The sequence below is a fragment of the Diaporthe citri genome (genome assembly GCF_014595645.1).
Source record: "Diaporthe citri strain NFHF-8-4 chromosome Unknown scaffold_3, whole genome shotgun sequence".
Taxonomy (NCBI): domain Eukaryota; kingdom Fungi; phylum Ascomycota; class Sordariomycetes; order Diaporthales; family Diaporthaceae; genus Diaporthe; species Diaporthe citri.
In genome coordinates, this window is record NW_025064848.1 from 1,645,483 (window position 1) to 1,666,754 (window position 21,272).

Consider the following 21,272-nt stretch of genomic DNA (forward strand, 5'->3'; position numbering starts at 1 on the left):
ACTGATCTCGAGCAACTCCGACAATGTCCGCCAACGATTACTACCAGCACGGCCCGCCTCAGGGCGGCGGCTACGGTCCCCAGTACCCCCAACAGGTAATCACCATTCCGACGCTTCTATTCTGACCTCGCCACGTCGGGTCGCACAATCTTGTTCAAATGCTGACCATCTCGCCAACAGTCCTACGGCCCTCCTCCCCCACAAGGATACTACCCCCCGCAAGGCGGCCCACCCCCGATGCAGTACCAACAACAAGCTCCTCCTCCTCAGAAGGACAGCGGCGGCGGCGGATGTCTGAAGGGCTTCTTCGCAGCACTGTGCTGTTGCTGCCTCTGCGAATCATGTTGCGATTGCGCCGAACTGTGCTGCTGATTGGGTTCACCGAGGAATTGGCCGCATGTTTTCACCATGTGCTGCTGCGATGATGGGTCTGGGAGTGGGGGCAAATCGTGACGATCTTGCCGTGATAACTCCTGGAGATTGGAAGCGTTGTTGAGGATCACTGCAAGGCGGAAGGGCAGTACGTTCGACGCGACACACGCAACACACACAACAACAACAACAAACAATACACAACACAACGATTGATGGATATCATATGGGCGTTGGCAGTCTGCTCTAGAGGCGAGGGCTGCATTGTACAAATAATAATGAGTCTCACTAGTTATTAGGGCGACTGGGGAATCCGGACTCTTTTTCAAGGGGTCCTTGACTCCTAAACTGCAAATTCAATTCCATATACGCAGCCCAAGTTCTACACAATGCAACACCTGGGTCCTGTTTCTGATCTGTCTTGTATTCTCAGTAGAGAGACTGTTCTACAAAAGCAATGTCTGAGAAGCCAACAGCAGCCCACCATGGGACATGGCAAGGTGGAACAGAGTGCAGTCCTTCCTCTTATTCCTTGCCATGACTTGGGAGGGTTTGCGTGTAATTTCCGAGGACAAACTTTTGTGATCAGGAATTTAAGCATCTTGCAATTGAGAATCACGCAAATCAAACTGCTCATCGCCATTTGGGTGATTGGGCATTTCCTGTACACCCGGATGTATTCTATTGGGCACTGTGCTCGCCTGGGGAAACACCTACACACCCAACACCTGTACACCTAACACCTACATGCTCAGTACCTACCTACCTAGGTAGGTATATACTGATTTTCATACCCAATTTACATGCCCACAATGCTTAATTTACATACCTAATTAGCACATCTAATGGGCACTAGGCGTGTGAATTAGCTGTGCGAATTGGGTGGGGGTCTGAATCACAGTGCGACATGACTGACGGTGACACAGAGCTGCTGGGATGTCACACTGTACAGGCTATGACCTCAGCTGCAGCCCAACGGCGCCTTCCCCTTTCCCCGGTGGACCCGCCCCTCAGCAGTCAGTCAGTGACCAGCTCCTGCCAGCGTGCCAGCCTGCTAATAACCTGCCTGTGTCAATTTAGACGGACTACCTCATCGTCGCTCTCGGTTGCTCAGCCCCTTCCGCATTGCGCATCTTTAATCACGACTCGGTCTGCGAGCCATTCCAGCAGCAACCGTCTCTTTGCACTCTACCACGTACCGGCAGACTCCAGCTTTACTCCCCTCCTCTGATGCCCTACACTGCTTAGAAACGACGTCATGGCATCGCTCAACCTGTCCATTAACGGCCCCTCCATCAAGAGTAGCTACCAGGGGGTCGTCAACGGTCAGCTACCCAAGTCAGACTCGCCAACCTACGCCCAATGGGCTCTGTTCACAGTCCAAGCTCCTTTGCTCAACGCCTTTCAAGATGGCGGGGCAAAGGAGAGTATTCTCAAGGTCGAAACCAAAGGAGGTGAGCTTCATCCGGTCTCCCCCTCCCCCAGCCTGCTGCGCTTCGTCACCCTGCTGACAAGCAGTTCTGTTCCGTAGAGGGTGAGCTTGCCGACTTGATCGAAGACTTCAGCGAAGGCCGTATCCAATTCGCCTTTGTCAAGGTCAAAGATCCCAACACTGCTCTGCCAAAGAATGTCCTCATTGCTTGGTGTGGAGGCGGCGTCCCCGAACGAACAAAAGGCTACTTTACCAGCCACTCAGCAGCCGTCGCCAAAATCCTCCATGGCTACCACGTCCAGATAACCGCACGATCAGACAGCGATCTGGAGCCCGCCGCCATCATACAGAAGGTCTCGGATGCCTCTGGCGCCAAGTACACCGCCGGTGGCTCCGCTCCCATGCCCGCACCAGCTGCCCCTCCGGTCGCCAAGAAGCCCGTGTTCACCCCAACAGCGAGCACTGGAGGCTCTTTCAACCCCCTCGTGGCCGCACGTAACCGAAGAGACGACAACGTCGACGCAGACGGCTGGGGTGCTGATGCGCCGCCCGTGACCAGGACGCAGTTGGAAAAGGTGGACTCGGCCTACAAGCCTACCAAGGTGAACCTGGCGGATCTGACCAAGAATCAGGAACCGTCCAGGTTCAACGGGTCTGGCCGGCAAGATGACACGCCCAGTGATGTTGTTAAAGGTGGATATCAACCTATCGGAAAGGTGGACATTGCTGCACTCCGAGCGCAGGCGAAGAACCAGGAAGACCTCCGCCCTACTCCCGTGAAAGGCTCATACGAGCCCGTTGGCAAGGTCGACATTGCCTCCATCCGAGCCCGCGCCCAGAAGCCTGCCGAACCTGCCGATGAAGAGGCGCCTCGGCCCTCGGTCTCTGAACGATCATCGGCTTTCAGCCAGCCCGCACAGTCTGAGCGCCTCACCACTCTGCCCAAGCCCAAAGTTGCCAACAAGTTCGGCGGAGCGAGCAGTTTTACCGGCACGAAAGCTCCCACTCCTGGCGGGCTGGGTTTTGGCGCCCCATCTGTCCCTGCAGCCGCTCCTGTCGGCGCTGCTAGCCGCACCTTCGCAGATCAAGGAGGCAAGACCCCAGCCCAGCTGTGGGCGGAGAAGAAGGCTAGAGAGAGGGGTTCTTCGGGCTCGGGCGCGGACCTGCCGCCTCCAGCCACGTCCCCGATGTCTGCTCAGAAGAGCGGAGGCGAGTGGAAGAGCGGATACAGTGGCAAGAGCTGGGGCACTGTCCAGACCGGGGCTTACGGTCGAGGCATCCCCGGACAAAAGACGGGCGACACAGTGGGATCCAATGAGCCGGAGCAACCTTCTTCGCCGTCTGGAGGCGTTTCTGCCCTCAAGGATCGATTCAAGGGGGGACCGCCTATGGGTGCTGCTGCGCCTGCGATCCCCCGGGCTGGCACCGGTGCCAGCGATGACTCCCCTCCGCCGCCACCCCCAGAGACGAGCCGTCCTTCGGGTGGATTCGCGTTGCCAGGTTTGCCTTCGCGACCTGCGGCGGATGAAGAGGAGGTTGAGGAGGAGCCGGCGCGGGACACCTCGCCTATCCGAGTGGCTGCCCCGGTCCCACGTGTTGCTGAGCCCGAGATCGAGCCAGCACCGCAACAACTCCCATCGCGCCCTATACCTGTTCCTGAGGAGGTACCCCGAGAGCAGGAGCTACCCGAAGAGCAGCCCACTCATGACCTAGCTCGTGGTGCAGCAACTGCTGTGGCAGAAGAAGCCTTTGGTCACAATCAAGTGCAGGAGGCTCAGGCTGGCCCCACAGGTGGCAAGCGCGCTATCATCGAGTACGACTATGAAAAGGCTGAGGAGAACGAGCTTGAGCTCAGGGAAGGAGAATATGTGACAAATATTGACATGGTCGACGACGACTGGTGGATGGGCATGAATTCGAGGGGTGAGAGCGGTTTATTCCCCAGCAACTACGTCACACTGGTCGACGACGACGATGACACGGCTGGTGCTGGCCAAGCTGCCGCCCCTCCCCCGCCTCCAGCAGCAGCAGCTCAGCCTGAGCCCCAGGCCGCGGCTGATGGAGGTGCCGTTGCGACGGCACTCTTTGACTATGAAGCAGCCGAGGACAATGGTATGTACAGCCGCCCAAATTAGTTCTTGAATGAGGCTAACGTGTGTTGCAGAATTGAGCTTTGCGGAGGGTGACAAGATCACAAACCTGGAGTTCCCAGATGATGACTGGTGGTTTGGTCACCGTGGGGCCAAGTCTGGACTCTTCCCCGCCAACTATGTGGAGCTTGATGCTTAAATCTCGGTATGTGAGTGCATCGTTGGATGGGTTGGCGATCCCATCTTAAGTAGTCTAGAAAATGGAGAGAAAATGGAAGCGAAGACCATTTAAAACAAGTTCCACACAGAAGTACGTGACTGAATGGCTTGAGCTGTCCCCAATTAAACGGTCTGTACCGCTTCAAGATTGACGCGCCTCTTTCGAACATGTGCGAAAGGGGGTCGAAACTGCGTTGTTGACAATCATTTAGTCTGTTTCTATCTCCAGTACAGTCCGTGCCAATACACCGTGTACATAATTTAACAGGAATTTGGTTTATGCAACAACAGTCCTGAATGCTGCCGGACTGAGTCAACGGCAACTGAGAGCCCCGAGTCCCAACTTTGATGATGCAGAGGCAGTAATTAGCTCTTGCATTCTTAAATGTTGCATTTGATTTTGCTGAGTCTTAGGTAAAGGTCATGGACTCCGCAACAGTCAGCTGAAGCTTGATGGGGCTTGCACGGTCGAATCAGCATGTACGCCATCGAAAAGAAAGAGTGTTCTGTGTCAATGCTTAGATGTCTCCCTTGCACTTGGTCAAGTTCAGCTTGTCTGAGGAGTCGCTGTGGCGGGAGCGGAGAAGTAGCAAGTAGCGTACATGGACACTTGCCGAGGCAGCTGACATCTACACGGCTTAGTCGTAAATAAGACGACGATCTCCCAGCCAATTTTTCAGCTGACAACTGGACAGGGGCATTCATTCATTCATCAGACCGCCCTTGAAATATGGAATTGACTTGATTCTGACAATTCCATCGTTATTTTAGACAGAAACTATACCACACACATGGCAGGATCAGACGACAGCGGCGAGGACCGCGCTCCCTTTGGGGACTACCAGTTGGAGCTTTACAAGAACGGAGTTCTCCTGGGAGAGCCCCCGGTGGTCACGACGAACCCCAATGCCCTCGAAGCACAGGCGAGGAAGGCCATGGCCCCAGGCCCCTTCAATTATATCTACGGGGGCGCGGGAGAAGCTGCGACCATGGACGCAAACCGGCTAGCGTTCCGACAGTGGAAGATCATCCCGCGCGTGCTGAGGCCGACGGTGCCGAGGGATCTCAGCGTGGAGCTGCTTGGCAAGAAATACTGTGGGTACCTCCAACAGATGAGCCGCTGAAGGAAGAGCGTCAGTGAGGGAAAGGGAATCTAACAGTTCACCAGCCAGCCCTGTGGTAATGGCCCCGGTGGGCGTCCAGGCGGCATACCACCAGGACCGCGAGCTGGGTGTCGCCGAGGCGTGCGCGGAGCTGGGCGTGCCGTTCACGCTCAGCACGGCGAGCACCAGCACCATTGAGGAGGTGGCAGCAGCACCAGCGGCGCCGGGGCCCCAGCCGGACCGGTGGTTCCAGCTGTACTGGCCGCAGGACGACGAGATCACGGCGTCGCTTCTGGGGCGGGCCAAGGCCGGGGGCTACTCGGTGCTTGTGGTGACTCTGGACACGTTCACGCTCGCGTGGCGGCCGCTCGACCTGGACGGCGGGTTCCTCCCGTTTGTGCAGGGCAGCGGCATCGAGATCGGGCTCAGCGACCCGGTGTTCCGGCGAAAGTTTGCCGAGGCCAATGATGGCGAGTCGCCCGAGGACAACCCGCTGCTCGCGGCGCAGGCGTGGATCCGCGAGGCGTTCTCCGGGCACGCGCACGCGTGGGAGGACCTGGCTCTGCTCAGGAGGCACTGGGACGGGCCGATCGTGCTCAAGGGCATCCTGTGCGCCGAGGACGCGCGCATGGCTGTCCGTTATGGTGTGGACGGCATTATTGTGTCCAACCACGGGGGCAGGCAGCTGGACGGGGCGGTGCCGTCGCTCGAGATGCTGCCCGAGATCGTGGACGCGGTGGGCAAGGAGGTCACGGTGCTGTTCGACTCCGGGATCCGGACGGGTGCTGACATCGTCAAGGCCCTCGCCCTCGGGGCCAAGGCGGTGCTGGTGGGGCGGCCAGTAATGTACGGGCTGGGCATCGGGGGTAAGGAGGGCGCCAAACATGTCCTCGCCGGGCTGCTTGCCGAGCTGGACCAGACGCTGGGCCTCTGCTGTGTGAGGAGCGTGGCAGAGCTGAACAGGGGCATGCTGAGGAGGCTGGCTTACGGCGGCGACGTGAAGTCGTCTCTCTAAGTCCACTGCAGCAGACCTTTTAATAGAGTTCGACAAATGACTACAGCGGAAGGGAGTCAACATAACGCAAGGTCAAAATACTATACAATTTATCGAGAGAAATGTTCCCGACCTGAATGGCCTCGCAATATTGAGAAGTAATAGCACAATGAGGATACTCGAGGTGTTTTGTCTGGTCTAGGTACGGATGGCATGGTACGTACCTTCCTACTTAGCTCGTGCATCCCCACAACTTGGCTCCTCTGCAGCCAGGCCAAGGCCCCACTGCAGCTTGCCGCGGTTCACCACCCCACAGATGTGGCGGGCAGGTAGTCTAATGGCATTGTACCGTACCTCTCCGCGTTTCCCTCCCTACATACATCATCGTCACAGCCCCTCGTGGACAGCCTTCCTCTTCGTTTCGCCGCGCATCACCGCCAGGCATTGAATCAACCGAGAATAGTGCCCGCTACGTGCCGGTCTTGGTCTGGTGGGTCGTTTGTGTCAAGCCAACTCTTTGTCCAAGGTCCTCCCGGAGCTGGCTGTCCTAACAGCTTGAGCCTCCGCGTTCCGTCGCCGACCCGAGCCTGATCCTGATCCTGAACACAACCAGCTCTCCGCCATCGAAACAATTGGGCAGGCCTCGCGTTCGCAAGCATGCCTCTTCATGTTTGAACCTGCGCACCACACCCTCGATCCCTTTGGTCTTCGGGGCACGTCTCTTGCTTGCAAGACATTGTCCAGCATTCTGCTTCCACGCGGCAGGCTGGCTGTCCCGCGAAGCCTCCCTCTGCGACAACGGCTTAGATCGTTGTCGCGTCTTGCCCTGCCTCATCCCTCCTTCGCCGTCCACGGTTCATCCCGTTCAGTGCTCGACAAGTGTTGCTGGGCTGTTTCTCCTTCCTTCCGTCTGATGAGCTGCTCCCTGGCGGACCATCTGGCTGCCCCGTCTCCCTTTTCTGTTTCATTTGAAGCACAGACGCAGCCATTGTACTCCCGACGCAATGGCTGAAGGTGGTCGCTATTCCGGAGCAGTCGACGTCACCGCTGCTGATCCCGACGCCTCTGCAACCGACTTCCTCCCGCTGGATGACAGCGACAGCAGCAGCAACTCCCAGCAGTCACCACTGCGGGGCCTGGATGGAAATGACTCCCCGTCCGATGTGTCGATGGAGGCTCAGTCCGAAGATGAAGACGACGCGATCATCCCAACACCTCATACACAGACGCTTCTCGCTGATGCCGCTGTCTCCACAACCTCGCAATACGTGCACAACAGCCAGCTGGCTGGGGCTGCGTCCAAAAAACGCAAGTCTCCCGAGGATACCTCACAGCCTGAAACCAGGTCCAACACACTGGACTCGGTAAAGAAGTTGAGATTGGAGCAGTCTGAGGAAGATTCACAAGGTGACCAAGGTTCTGGCTCCGTTGAAGATAGGTCCGCTCTGCCTACTGAGATATGGCATCACATCTTCACTTTCTGTCCTCCTAGAATTCTAGGAAGACTACTCTGTGTCAATCGCCTGTTCAACGTGTATCTTGACTCTTCGTCCAAGATACGCTGCGATCGGCCAAAATCACCTTCCTCTGGCGCTCTCTCCCCTTTGCAGGCCACCGCGATATGGCAGGCTTCGAGACGCCGTTTCTGGCCCAGCATGCCAAGTCCTCTGCAAGACAAGACTGAGCTGGATATGTGGCAGTTGTCTGTCTCTGCCACATGCCAGCATTGCCGTAAGCAAGGTACAGTGCACCCGAAGGGCTCGCCAGATCCGTGGCAGTCCGGCCCAGGCAAAGATGGCGTTGCCATCATTTGGGCGTTTGCAACTCGATCGTGTGGCACGTGTCTCCTGACAAAGTCAATCAAGGTTTGTGCAATGTGCATTGAGTCCAATCACATCCAATGCCTCCTCTCTAACTTGGTCATAGGAGATCGATATCTTGCTGTCGTCGTCCTTTCCCAGCACTCTGGCTGCAGCTCTGCCGTTCGTCTTCGTCACGCAGGAGCTTAATGTTATCTCCCCAGCCACCATGGAACGAAGCCAAACACCACCGAGCACCTCGCTAACCAAGATCTTCTGGTCTCAACACGTCGAGACTTTGAAGCAGGAGTTTTTCAGCGTGAAGGCTATGGGTGCTGCTACTGTAGAGGAATGGTTGAAAGGGCTGGAAGGTCGTGGCCACGAACGCCGAAGCGATACCCTGAGGTGGGAGAACTGGGCCGCTTCCGGTGGACTGAGCCAGATGAGGAACGTCTTATATCCGGGTTACCGACCATCAGTACCTATCACTGTGAGCACTGCTGTCGGCCCAAAGACAACAGCAGGGTCTGCATCTGTCGTTCAGATCCCCGGTCTGAACTCTGCAAGCAATCACAGCAGAACAGCGACTCCGTCTATAAGCTCCAGTCAACGGAATGGTATCACCCCAGATCCTTTCCGTCGCTCGTCAACTGGGACCGCCTCGTCGTTTCCCTCAGGCCGCCATGAGAGAACGAAGGAGGAGGTTGCTGAGCTAAAGGCTGCTCGAAAGGCCGAGATAGAACGACGAGCGCTCGCGCTTGATCCACCGTTGGAACCGAGCGTCCTGGCGCATATACCCTCCTTTCAAGCGGCTCTCCAGATTATCACCCCATTGGATGAGCAAGCTTGGGAGTTGCTGAAGTCGCGTCTGCTAGCCCAGAGAGCCGAAGCCGAGCAACGAGAAAAGGAAAACTCCGCTCAGGTCTTGCGGCAACAAGAAATGGATGACAAGCGGAATCTTGCCGCTGCCGCCAACAAGGAAGCTCGAGACGCGGTGGATGCTGATTGGGATGAGGTCCAAGCGCCCGTGCGAGCGCGAATTGCTGGTTTTGCTGATGAGATTATCCGAGATGGCTGGGAAGACGGGGACAAGGTCGACAGGAACAGCTGTTCAAAGTTCGCGGTGGAAGTGTTGACCTACATTCGCAAACGCTTCTACGCGGAAGTCACCAAAGACGCCGCAGCAGCCCGGGCATCCGGAGCTACACCAGTTGTCGATCCGCCGCAGGGCCCGTTTACTCAGAAGCTGACGCTGGAGAACATGAAGTGGGTTTTCGACATCAAGATCAAGCCACATACCGAACGACATCGGAAGGAAATTTTCCTCTGCAACGGTTGTGAGGTTACCGTGAGGTACTATGGCTTCGAAGGCGTCATCCAGCACTACGCTGCTAAGCACACAACCTCTTTGAGCATCGGCAATGTAGTTGTGCATTGGAGGGCGGAGTGGCCAGAGCAACCGCCCTTTACCTCAGAGCCAAGAACTGCGAAAAATGGCTTCTATCAAGGCCAGCCACCTCCGGCCCACAGTGCCTACCAACAAGGTCTACCAGCAGCCCCTTCTCAACCATACCAAACTCATCCAAAACCTCCAGCGCCAGCCTATGGAGCAGCTCCGCACTATAGTGAGGCTTATGGGCAAAGCTCGCACCCCCCTTACCAAGCTCAAGGTTACGGGACACATCCCTACCCTCCTCCGGATGTCTACCAGCATCAGCCTTACCCTCCTGCTCAAGGTAACCCGCCAGGCTATTCGGGCCCTCCTACTGCGCCTCCAGGCCCTCCAGGACTACCGGGTCCGCAAGGCCCGCCAGGTCTCCCAGCACCAACTGCGCCGTACAATTACAATTTCGGAGCATACCAGACCAATGGACAGATTGGATACCAACCAGTACATCCGTCGGCATTTTCTCCGCAATACCGGGCCCAGCTTGAGGACATGGCGCGTATGGCCCGCGAGCTCTGGAATGCAACTTCCAACATGAAGGACACTCTGTCGATCGTCAGGGTTCAAGTCGTAATCCATCATCTTGCCAAGCGATTTCATGCGAGATTCGGTCTCCCCCTACCTCTGGCGACTTTTATCGATGGCCTATCTGATCACAAGGATATGAGACCGGTTCGCAACGTCAATGGCTTGGTGTGCAGGGTCTGTCATCAGGGTGTTGGTGGCTATGTCGCATCTGAGGAAGAACGAAGATCATATTCGCTGCCGCAGCTGACAACGCATTTCCAAAGCAAGCACGTGGAACCATTTGTGCAGATGGGACAATACGCCCAACCACCAGAGTGGACGGTCGAGATGGTGTTACTGCCAGAGCCTGCGGCAGTCACCAACCTGCGCTCGGCCGTGAGCATGGACAGCCAGAAATTCCACCTGGTGAATGAGGCGGTTCCGCATCTCCTAGGACCCGTCAATATTCCCGAAGCTCTGCCGAACGTTCCGCCAGCCTATCCAGGCCAGCCTGATTATCATCAGGGATATCAGAATGCGCCTGCGAGTGATCACGTCACACACTACGGACAAGCTCAGACAGAAACAGTTGGCGTAGGTTTGTATCAGAGTACGGCAGCGTCTACCGCACCGTACTCGAACTTGCCATCTGGCCCTTACGATCATACCGGGCCGTCTCTGGCCGGAGCCAATTCGATGGGTCCTGCGAATGGTCACGCCCTCCCAGAACCTGCCACACTTGCGTCTGCAACTGTACCTGCGGCTGCGGCTATGAGCACATCGCTAGGCCGTGAGAGTGAGCGGCGATCGTCTCAAGGCTTCCGCCAACGCGAGCAGAATGCTCGTCAGAATAAGAAGAAAAATAGGAAGGGTGCTCAGGGAAAAGATGGAGACTTGCTGAAACGGAGCGAGGAGGAGGAAAAGATGGCTGAAGAAGAAGCAGAACGTGAAGGGGATGCTATTCGGGCGATGTGGGCAGCTGATAGGGCGCAAACTGCTAGGAAAAGTGCCATTCCAGAGGGTGACAGGGCTGAGAAGACGACGGCAGATAACACACCGTCCCGCCGCAACACGCCTAGCAGCGCCACAGCCCACAATTCTTTCCAGGCCAAAGCATCCCAGCGCAACGCCCACGGTGGCAATGTCCAACGGCCGAGACATGGCTCGAAGCCAGGCACGCCTCAGCAGCGCCAGCGTTTCCAGTCTAGGCCTCGGGACTCACCGAGCACAGATGCGCCGTCTCCTCGAGCTGATCCAAGTGTTCCAAATCCAAGGGACGCGGCTTACCGTGGTCATCAGCATCGGCTGTCCAACGTCATTTATATGGACGGTAACCGCGACGAGCCCGAGGACTATGGACAATACAAGGAGCCGCCCGTGCGGGACGTTGAACCTCGCAGATCCCGTTCCCCGGTCTACACAAACTACCGCCCACCTCCAACCCAGCAATACCGCCAGAGGAGCCCGGCGCGTCCAGAGCACGATTACCAGTATCTGCCTGCAGCGCCCCCCGTGGATGACCCCCGCTACGAGAGACCTCCGCCTCGCGACGATTACAATTATCGCGGCTATCCAGACGAGCCAGTCCCACGGCAGCGTCCCCAAGAGGTCATTGAGATTGAAATCATCGAGTATCAAGGGCCGGATGGATCGACATGGATCGAGGAACGCCCTCTCCGTCGTATTCCTAATCCCGAGCCTGAAAGGTACTACAGGGACGCACTGCCGCCTGCGGCATCCTATGACCGTGGGGATCCTTACGCTACCGGGCCTCCGCGTCGTGAACAGCCTCCTCCGCCTGCACAAATGGGTGGGGGATCGTACCGCGCCCCGTACGGAAGAGCATATTCTCGCCTGCCTGAGGGACCTCCGCCCCAGCCGACCGTCACTGAAAGCTATGACCCGCGTCATCCTTCCGACGCGGCCCCGAGGCACTTCCAGCCCCGGCCTCAACTTCCGCCCCAGGGTCCGCCACCGCGGAGCGATCAGGCTTATTACGAGGAGGAGTATGACCCCCGCTATCCAGCTGGGGTGCCGTCGCCGGCGAGCGCTCCCATCCCCGCAGGGTCGAGGGCGGCGAGGTATCAATAGCGCCGATGGTAATTAGTGGGCGGTGAGTCCCGTCCGGTCTGGGTGTGGCTTGTGGAAAGGACGGCTAGAAGAACATCCGAAACAGAGTTAAGCAAAATAAATGCATTTCTCATGTATTCTCAAAGCATTACGGTGTGCCCCATTTGATGTACGCTGGTATAGCACGTAGAATGCCACAAGGCTTACCGGGAGTCTACCAAGACCAAATCTCAGAAACCCGAGTGGTCAAAATAAATTGTCAAGGGAAATGGTTTAGATACGGAGAAGGTCGTCTTCATGAACTCCTCATGGGGATCAGTCAAGTGGACAAAAGCGTGCTGCGATTTTGTATTTGTTCCAGAACACGTTTTTGCCTGTACGCGTGATCTTCGAAAGACAAAAAAAATCGTCCCAACCCCATGTCTGCTGCCTGCTCTATATACAGACGTCTCCTGTGTATGCGGTATTTCTCTGCGTACGCGTGGTATGGTGTTGTGTGGTGTGGAGTAGTTGTGTCGTCCAACCAACCCAGTCAGTGGTGGGTGACTGAGGTGGGTGTGGATATGTGAGTGAGTTTGATGGGAGTAGAGTACATAAAAGTACAACAACAACACGAGTCGTCTACCATGACCTGCCTGCACCTGTTCATCTATCATCATCTGTCGTCTCTTCGTTCCGTCTGGCTCGAATTTAGATGAGCTGTCGTCCATCCGTTGTCATGGCCATTTTCTCTCTCCTCTTCCTTTCCCCTGCTCTGGTCTCATACCACCTCGCCGATGATCTTGGCCGCCTCCCTATAGGTCTGCAGCAGCTTTTCGCACTTCTCGCGCTCCTTCTTGACGCCGTCGTCCTCATACAGGAGCTCCTCGAACAGCGACTCCTTGTACAGCTCGCTGACGAGGCGGTTCTGTACCTCGTCGCGGCAGTGGTTGACCAGCAGGTGCATGATGGCCTTGGGGACCTGGTCGGCGATCGACTCACGTACTATGTTGAAGTAAGAGGAGATCAGGGCCCGGATGAGCTCCGTCTCCATCTGCTCGCGTTCCGTCATGGCCGGCTCGCCGGTAGCACCCTGTTGAGCATGGTTAGCTAAGGAAATAGGTGAAAATTTGCGGCTCAGAGGTTCCAATTCGATCGTACATCAGTCTCGCTGGGAGGACTCACAAAGTCTGCACCACGGGGCACCGATGAGCCGAAGACAAAGTCATCATCGTGTGTGTGCGATGCTGTGGTTTGAATGGGAGAGCGAAGCACGGGCTCCTGGTGCCTGAAGCTCTGGCTGATCGATGGCTCCGAGCCCTGACTCACATGTCGACCGATGTTTGCGTTGTGCGACGGCGGCGGGAAAGCTGGTTGCGCGCCATCCTTTCCAAAGAAGTAGTTCAGGAAAGAGTCTTTCGGCCCGCCAGCGGCCTGGGAGTTTTGCATCATGGGAGAGGCTGAACGCGCTCCGTTCAGCGCCGCCGTGATGCCACCGGTGCCATTCTCCCTTACCGCCGGTGACATGCTGCGCGCACCCTTGCCCTGCGCCTTGCGAATAGATGCGTGCTCCGCCTTTTCAGCGCCAGCATGCTCGTCTTCTTCGGCCTCCTCTGTACCATTAGCCCCGAGTTCTTTCGCACGTCTTCTCTCTCTCCGCTCACGCTCCTCCTGGATAAGGCGTTTGCGTTCCCTCTCCTGCTTGGCGCCTACTACGTTGCTCATGGCATTTGCAGCACCTAGGAAATTTGGATGGTTTGTGTTGATGTAAGCCCGCTGTATCGAAATCAGGGACTCGACGTAGCCGGACGCGGGTCCCAAACGCTCTCGCAAAAGGTCCGATACGACCTCAATAAGCTTGGCCTGTAACCTCGGGAAACGTGATAACTCGATGTTCCCACATGTGTGGCAGATCTTGATAAGTTCCTCGTATACCAACTCAACACAACGTTGGCTGGGAATCTCCAAGAGCTTGATCTGCGGCTTCACGAGAAGATCGAACGCCATCTCAGGAACGAACAGGCTCGGCCGAGGACCAGTAGAGTTCCTGATTGCGGTGCGGATGTCAGAAGCAGAGAGATTGGAGGTCGGGTCGATCGTGTCTAGCGAGCTGCCAAACACGGAGTTGAAAATATAGTATATCCGGGCGCCACCGCACAGCTCCTTGGTGGAGATCTCGGTTGAAGTCCCGTCAATCGATGACATGAATGAAGCTGCGAATCGAGTCATAAGCTGCAAAATGAGAGAGCCCCGGTGCTCTCTACCACTAAATTGCATGTTGCCATAGCTGGCGAGTTCTTGCTGGGTCTGTCCCATCAGTGTATTCAGTCGAGCCTTGATATCAGGCAGGCGATCCCTGATATGTCCCATCAAAGTGGTGTTCAAGGTCCTGGCCAGGAAGCGCGTGCCACACTTCATGGCAATATTCCTGTACGCTGGGTGCAGCTTGAAGAAGTTCTCCTCATCTTTCAGGGCCTCTTCCATGGGCTTGTTGCCCTGGATGTCTTGCTGTGATCGGTTTACGACACCGATCCATCCCAGCTTGAGGGGGTAAACTCGCCCGGACAGAATATCAAGGGCGTTGGTACCATGGTCCATGAGATCCACCTTGGTCAGGACACCAATAGTCCTCCGTCCCAATGGGTCGACATGGCGGGCAAGCTTGAGAGCCTCGGAGTTTACAATATCGACGTTGGCGGGAGAGACGGCGAGGATGATGCTATTTGGCTTTGCGATAAACTCTGAGATGAGGTTGCGAGTCTGCTTTTCGATGTCGGCAGGTTGGTCACCGATAGGCACCTACGCAGAGGTGGTTAGCTTAGCACGGGAGCACATGTGTAGAGCCAAGTGAACCTACCTTTGTGAGGCCTGGGAGGTCGACCAGGGTGAGGTTCAGAACGTGTGGAGAATAAATCTTGAGGTTGATGGGCTGGCGAGTGATGCCCTTGTTGTTGCCGGCCACCCTGGCAGTCTCATTCTCAATCTCGCGCTTGACGTCGCCAAAGTCGGTGTAGCGCCTGTTGGGGATGTGGTTGAACTCGCCCCATTCGCCAGGGCGCGCGACATTTGCGTTGTATTGGGAAGGATGCGCAGCTTGTTGCGAGGCATCGATACCGTCGTCAGGGACGTTGATGAGCTGGAGGATAAGGGGCCGGCGTGTGACGATACCGCTACCGCGGGGCAGAAAGTCACGGCCAACAATGTTCTCGAGTACGGACGACTTCCCGGCAGACTGAGAGCCGACAACGACCTGTAGAATGCTGGTTAGCTTGGGCAGGCCCGACACTGCTGCTCAGTAGATTCCGGAGACGAGGTGCGGCTTGAGCGTACAATCTGAGGGAGATCGAGCGAGTCGTTTCCGATTGTGTTGAAGACCAGGTCCTGCAGCTTGTTGACCGTGGACAAGAGGTCGTCGCCGAGTGCAGCCATTGTAGCTCGTTTGATGCTGGGCAAGCAGAGCAGTAGGGATGCGGAGCTTGGACGAGTCAATCACCGGGACGCAGAGGAGCAGTGACGAGGCGTCGAGGTCTATCCGACGGGCAGGGAGAGGCTCAATAGCGCGGGCCCGGGCAAAATCTGCGACCAAAGCCCCCAGCTCCTTAAGACACGAAGAGCCGCTTTCGAAACAGACGAGAATTGCTCTGGTGGAACAGCAGGATGGACAAGACACGCAAGACAGTAACGGGAGGTGGTGAAGCAGCCACCGGGATCAGAAATGCATGCTGTTGTTTTCCCTGAGCCGCGGTGAGGTGCAGTTTGCCAGACAAAATTTGGACGTGGTGGAGGGGAGCCCGGGTTGAATACAATGTGTCTGTCTGCCAGTCGCGTCTCCGTCATTTTCCAACTTCATGCACGGCATTGCCCCCTGCCTCTGCTTCCGCCAGCACAGCACCGATCCCCACCCGCATGGGCCGTCAGCTTGGCTGCCTCAGGCCAACCAAGCACCTGTCGACCTCCTACCCACCTGCCCAGGTACCTCACAGGCCGCCCACGTACCCTGCAAGGTCCAGTACCTGGGCCGTCTCCTGGGTGCGTCCAGGGTGCCAGGCGGGGTATAGCTTCCGCCACAGCTTCCGTCTGCTGATCCATGCCACCATCACATACATGCCTTGCTGCACAAGCACCTACATACCTAGGTAGTCTACATCCAGTAAGCAAGCCGCACGCAAGTCAGCAAGCACATATTCGGACGAATTGTTGTCGGTGATCTCAGTGCTTTAGCAGCGGCACATATCTTGAATTGGTGTTTGATCAGACGGCCCTGATTGCAGTCCGGACACACTTCGCGACCCTCGCCTCGTCAGAGCAGGATCTTTCGGCATGAGTGGTTACGGGCCTGGCGGGGGCCAGATGTACACGAAACCTGTACCGTAGGTCTTTCCTGATTCACAGGCACTCCATGTTCATCACCCAATGCTCATTCCCTTTACAGACCACAGAGAGGCAGCTTCCCACTCGACCATGATGGTATGTTGTGCACAGGTGTACCGTACCTACACGCTGCAGCATCAGTTCAACTTACCTGACTTTCCCACCAGGCGAGTGCAAACATGTCATGACAAAATACCTGGCATGTATCAAGAAAGTCAAGGGCGTTAATGAGGACCAGTGTCGTGAGCTTGCCAAGGCATATCTATCATGTCGCATGGACCGGTGAGTCGATGCCTCTGGTGAAGAGCTCATACCTGCGCCCCGGCAACAGCATTTCTAAACAAGACCATCCAATACAGTGACCTGATGGCAAAAGACGACTTCAAGAACCTGGGATTCCACAATGCTGCAGAGGACTCTGCGTCAAGCAAGGCAGCCGGTGGGAGCGAAGCTCAAGGCAAGGGAGCATAGGACAACCTCCATCCGGTGAAGCCGCGAACAACTCACCAGGACTGATGCGACAAACCTGGAACACCGCTCTGCGCGTATGTCCAAGCCGCAGTGGAGGTTCTCGACATGAGTGAGGTCTTTCGCGTGTTCATCCTCACATCTGGGCTTCACCGGCCTCCCGGCCAATGCGACCATGTCATGGGTGGTGCCCGCCCTTCTTCTGCCGTTCTACGACGTCCAGATTCCACGAAGCTGTCAAGGCAATCGCGGACCTGTCAACAATAATGACAATAGCCGCGGGACAGAAGGAGTTACGCACAAGAGTGGAGGAGTTGCGTCGGCCTGATGCTCTTTCCGTCAGATAGGTTTACTCTTGTCAACGAACGAGGGCGTCCACGGGTTTCTCTCAAGTCCAATCATATCTTTGGAGTCGTTGCCAAAGACTTATTTCCAACGCACGGACAATGGATCGTCTCAGTCTCAAAGACGTCATAGTGATCGCGTGTACGGTTGGTGTTTTTTTACGTTGGTGGAGCGCTGTTCTCGATCAAATTGGGGCTCATCGATACCGCTCGACCTCATCCGCAAGCTCTATTCAGGCTCCCGCACTGCTTCGGCCACCGCTATCTCGCCCACCGCTATCTCCGCTAGCCACTGCTTTTCGTTTGGCCGGGTCTCCTGTGGCCCTTCTTTCTCGTCTTCGTGTGCTTGCGGTGGAAAATTGATGAACGGAGAGAAAGGAACAAGGACCACGAGCTCCCGAACCGTGGGGACAACGAAGGGGCTGCGCCGCCGCCTGCACAGCCTACGTTTTTCCAACTCCTCAAGCAATCCATCCAAGGGTAGTTCACGAGCTCCAAGGTACGGAGAAAGGAGGTGAATTTGAGGATCACTCCTAAGAGAGGGCATGGCCTGTAAGAACATCATGATGAATTGGTCAAGCTGCTTGGGGTTTATTGTGTCGTGAAGCAGCGATCACATGTATCATATCAATACACAACGAGTATGACTCTGACCACACATAACGACCCGATCGAGTTCATTGATTTGAGAACGGGTCTTTGCACCCGCAAAAACAGAGGGTACACCCATACATCACCAGCACTAAACCAACACCCACGCCCAATTTGCACACCCAATTCACACGCTCAATTCATACACCTAACACCTATACACCTAGTTTATACAAGCATTAGGTATGTAGGTATTATGGGTGTGTAAATTAGCCTGGTGATACGCTCTATTTGGCTGTAGCTGTAGTGTGAGTGATGTATGGGTGCATCCTCCGTTTTTACGGGTGCGAATATCCGTTCTCATTGATTTTAGGTACTGGGTGATCAAAGTGCTTCCGTAGAGACAGGAGCGTTGCCATACAGAGCATAGATCGCAAAGTACGTGTCAGGCAAGGCTCGATTGCTCTTATGCGAGTGGAAACTTGGGATATTTAGGTATAGCGTTCGATCTCAGAACCGCCCGTGATCTGCAACTCAGGAACGCAGTTGAGCTAGTAGGGAGGGGCTTGACTACGCGCTTCTCTTGTGAGTCGGCTATATGCTCCACTTGCAAACCCATCTTCTGACAGCACGGCCCAGAAAGCGGGTTCCGCGTGAGACTGGTTTGCAAGTTGCACCAGTTGCCCGGCTATTCAGCCACACTTAATACAGACAGCACAAGTTACGGGAACAAAGATATCATTCAATCCAAGACAATTCAGTTCCCCTACCCTTGCTTTGCCGGCGAGGGATACCACAATCTTGCAGTCAAGCATTAGCCACCGTTTTCAATGAGACCGCCTGTGTTTGCGATCTCATCCCCACTTGTAGGATGCAGTCCGCCATGAGGTCCAACTTGCGTTCAGCAAGCAGGCCGAGATACCGTCAATATCATGGCCATGGCCCAGCAGCCACCCGTCGCCCCTTTGGCTCATCCAGCTGCCGCCGGAATTATGCCGCCACGCTGGACAACCTCCGCATAGGCTCCAAGACACGCGTTATTTTCCAAGGTTTCACCGGCCGCCAGGCTACCGCAAATGCGCAGGAATCGATCGCGTGGGGCACAAACATAGTCGGCGGCGTGACACCGGGGAAGGAAGGCGAGCATCTCGGGCTCCCCGTCCTGCCGTCGGTCCGGAGGGCCATGGAGGAGCTCAAGCCCGACGCCACGGGGATCTACGTGCCGGCCTCGAAGGCGACGCAGGCCATCGAGGAGGCCATCGAGGCCGAGGTCCCGCTCGTCGTGGCCGTGGCGGAACACATCCCCCTGCACGACATGCTGAGGATCCACAGCGTGCTGAAGACGCAGAGCAAGTCGAGGCTGGTGGGGCCCAACTCACCCGGGATCATCTCGAGCGCGAAGGGCGAGAGATGCAGGATCGGGTTCCAGCCGCTACCTTGTTTCAGTGAGGGGTGCATTGGAGTAGCTGCCAAGTCTGGGACGCTCTCCTACGAGGCTGTTGCTTCCACGACGCGTTCCGGGCTGGGCCAGAGCCTCTGTATTGGTGTGGGAGGAGACATCCTGCCGGGCACAGACCTCGTGGAGGCTCTGCAGGTACTGGAGCACGACCCCAACACTAAAGGCATCGCACTCATTGGGGAGATTGGTGGGGACGGCGAGACCCTCGCTGCGCAATGGATCACAGACTATCATGCCCGGACGCCCACGAACGAGTGGAAGCCCATCGTGGCTCTCGTCGCCGGAACGCTGGCGCCGCCGGACAGGGTGATGGGCCACGCCGGCGCGTTCTGGCTGCCGGGGGAGCCGCATCCCAAGCAGAAGATCCTGGCTCTTAGGAATGCTGGGGTGACGATGGTGAACCACCCAGCCAAGATTGGGCCAGCACTGAGGAAGCTAATCGACGACAACGAAATGACCGCGGGTGAAATCGAGGACGGGGCTGTCTTCGGATCTATAGATGACTTTGCTACAGCGGCATCAGGAGTCTTGGCCTCTCAGCAGAGGCGCGGCCTACATACTTCTGTCCGGAGGCCCGTCAGCACCTTCGCACCCAGCAGATCATCCCCCAAGGCGTCATGCCAGCAGACTCGGAGCCTCCATCTCGACTGTTCAGCCAGCGAGAAGCTCCTCAAAGAAGGAAACCTAGGCTCAGGCCTCCAGTTCCAACGATGGCCCGTTCGCTACCTCGCACTCGGCATGGACCGGGCCACCCGCTCCCAGTGTCTGATCACAGCAGTTCATAACAGTCTGAAAGCCTGGTGGGACCCAACCAGATACAACAAGATCCTCCTGCCGCCCAGCGCTGCGGACATCCTCGCCCTGGACGGCACCAAGCCGTGGGATGACATCGTGGCCACGCTCATAGACAAGCTGTGGATAGCTGACTCCCACGCGCCCAGCCTCAGCAACATGTTGCGGGACCTGGGCCGCGTCTTCCGGGACAGGGAGGCCAAGCACGTGGGGCTCGAGTTCGGTGTGCGCCAGATGAAATCCAGTGGGGATGCCCGGTTCCCCGTGTACGACCTGCGCATCGACCTGGACGACGCCGCGTCCCGCAGCGGCGGGCGGCTCGCGGACGTGCACTACACGTACGGGGCGCTGGAGGCGCGGGACGAGGGCGCGAGGGAGGCCGAGGCCGAGGGCATCGTCTATCACCGGCTGAAGCCGGGGGACAAGGCGTTCAACATCGGGACGCTGGTCAACGGGGCGGGCCTGGCCATGAACACGGTGGACGCGCTAGCGGACCACGGGGGACGGGCGGCCAACTTCCTCGACACGGGCGGCAAGGCGACGAGCGAGACGGTGAGGCGGTCGTTCGAGATCATCCTCAAGGACGACAGGGTCCGGGTCGTGTTCGTCAACATCTTCGGGGGGCTGACGCTCGGGGACATGATCGCGCGGGGCATCGTGCTGGCGTACAACGAGGTCGACATCAAGGTCCCCGTCGTGGTGCGCATCCGGGGCACCAATGAGGAGGAGGGCCAGAGGATCATCGCCGAGAGCGGGCTGCCGCTGTACGCGTTCGACGACTTCGAGGAGGCCGCGAAGAAGGCCGTCCAGCTCGCGGGCGGCGTGTCGGGCAGCGTGACCGCGCTGCAGAAGGCCGTCCAGGAGAGCAGGAGGAAGATCGCTGGGCTCAAGGATTCCATCCAGCTTGCGACGACGGAAATGTTGCGAGAGGCCGGGTCTGATGTGCCCGAAGCTGGACATGGTGTTGCCGAGGAGGCCGCAGCTCTGGTTGAGGAGGCTACTGAGGTTGCGGAGGAGGCCGGTGAGCCTACGACTCTGGTCGAGGAGGTTACAGAAGTCACGAGTGAGGAGACCGGCGAGGCTGCGGAGAATCCTCCTGCACAGCGTGACGCGGCCGAGGAGCAGGTTGACAAGCCCCAGGAGTCTAAGAAGCCCGAAGGGGCTGATACAACGCAGGCTGTGGGTAGTGATCATGTTGCCTGAAGCCAAGTCACTATGCTGTCACTGCGCTATGT

The 21,272-nt window shown here is 57.0% G+C and overlaps 7 protein-coding genes across 7 annotated transcripts; 6 read left to right on the plus strand and 1 right to left on the minus strand.

Moving 5' to 3' along the window:
* Positions 1 to 23: 23 nt before the first annotated feature.
* Positions 24 to 372, plus strand: INS49_008068 (uncharacterized protein; the record flags this gene model as incomplete). The annotated part of the gene is made up of 2 exons (XM_043168813.1): positions 24 to 95; positions 181 to 372. The coding sequence occupies 2 exons, from the start codon at positions 24 to 26 to the stop codon at positions 370 to 372; spliced, it is 264 nt and encodes an 87-aa protein (XP_043026493.1).
* Positions 373 to 1,630: 1,258 nt separating this feature from the next.
* INS49_008069 (uncharacterized protein) lies at positions 1,631 to 4,093 on the plus strand (the record flags this gene model as incomplete). Its single annotated transcript, XM_043168814.1, has 3 exons — positions 1,631 to 1,826; positions 1,904 to 3,916; positions 3,969 to 4,093. 3 exons carry the CDS (start codon positions 1,631 to 1,633, stop codon positions 4,091 to 4,093), a joined length of 2,334 nt encoding a protein of 777 aa, XP_043026494.1.
* Positions 4,094 to 4,904: 811 nt separating this feature from the next.
* On the plus strand, positions 4,905 to 6,231 carry INS49_008070 (uncharacterized protein; the record flags this gene model as incomplete). The annotated part of the gene is made up of 2 exons (XM_043168815.1): positions 4,905 to 5,208; positions 5,282 to 6,231. The coding sequence occupies 2 exons, from the start codon at positions 4,905 to 4,907 to the stop codon at positions 6,229 to 6,231; spliced, it is 1,254 nt and encodes a 417-aa protein (XP_043026495.1).
* A 983-nt stretch (positions 6,232 to 7,214) lies between these two features.
* Positions 7,215 to 12,054, plus strand: INS49_008071 (uncharacterized protein; the record flags this gene model as incomplete). Its single annotated transcript, XM_043168816.1, has 5 exons — positions 7,215 to 7,692; positions 7,957 to 8,075; positions 8,137 to 9,432; positions 9,518 to 9,823; positions 9,886 to 12,054. 5 exons carry the CDS (start codon positions 7,215 to 7,217, stop codon positions 12,052 to 12,054), a joined length of 4,368 nt encoding a protein of 1,455 aa, XP_043026496.1.
* Positions 12,055 to 12,793: 739 nt separating this feature from the next.
* On the minus strand, positions 12,794 to 15,441 carry INS49_008072 (uncharacterized protein; the record flags this gene model as incomplete). Its single annotated transcript, XM_043168817.1, has 4 exons — positions 12,794 to 13,105; positions 13,198 to 14,811; positions 14,870 to 15,262; positions 15,343 to 15,441. The coding sequence occupies 4 exons, from the start codon at positions 15,439 to 15,441 to the stop codon at positions 12,794 to 12,796; spliced, it is 2,418 nt and encodes an 805-aa protein (XP_043026497.1).
* A 921-nt stretch (positions 15,442 to 16,362) lies between these two features.
* Positions 16,363 to 16,854, plus strand: INS49_008073 (uncharacterized protein; the record flags this gene model as incomplete). Its single annotated transcript, XM_043168818.1, has 4 exons — positions 16,363 to 16,382; positions 16,445 to 16,479; positions 16,551 to 16,665; positions 16,743 to 16,854. The coding sequence occupies 4 exons, from the start codon at positions 16,363 to 16,365 to the stop codon at positions 16,852 to 16,854; spliced, it is 282 nt and encodes a 93-aa protein (XP_043026498.1).
* Positions 16,855 to 18,669: 1,815 nt separating this feature from the next.
* On the plus strand, positions 18,670 to 21,240 carry INS49_008074 (uncharacterized protein; the record flags this gene model as incomplete). Its single annotated transcript, XM_043168819.1, has 1 exon — positions 18,670 to 21,240. The coding sequence occupies one exon, from the start codon at positions 18,670 to 18,672 to the stop codon at positions 21,238 to 21,240; it is 2,571 nt and encodes an 856-aa protein (XP_043026499.1).
* Between the last annotated feature and the right edge of the window lie 32 nt (positions 21,241 to 21,272).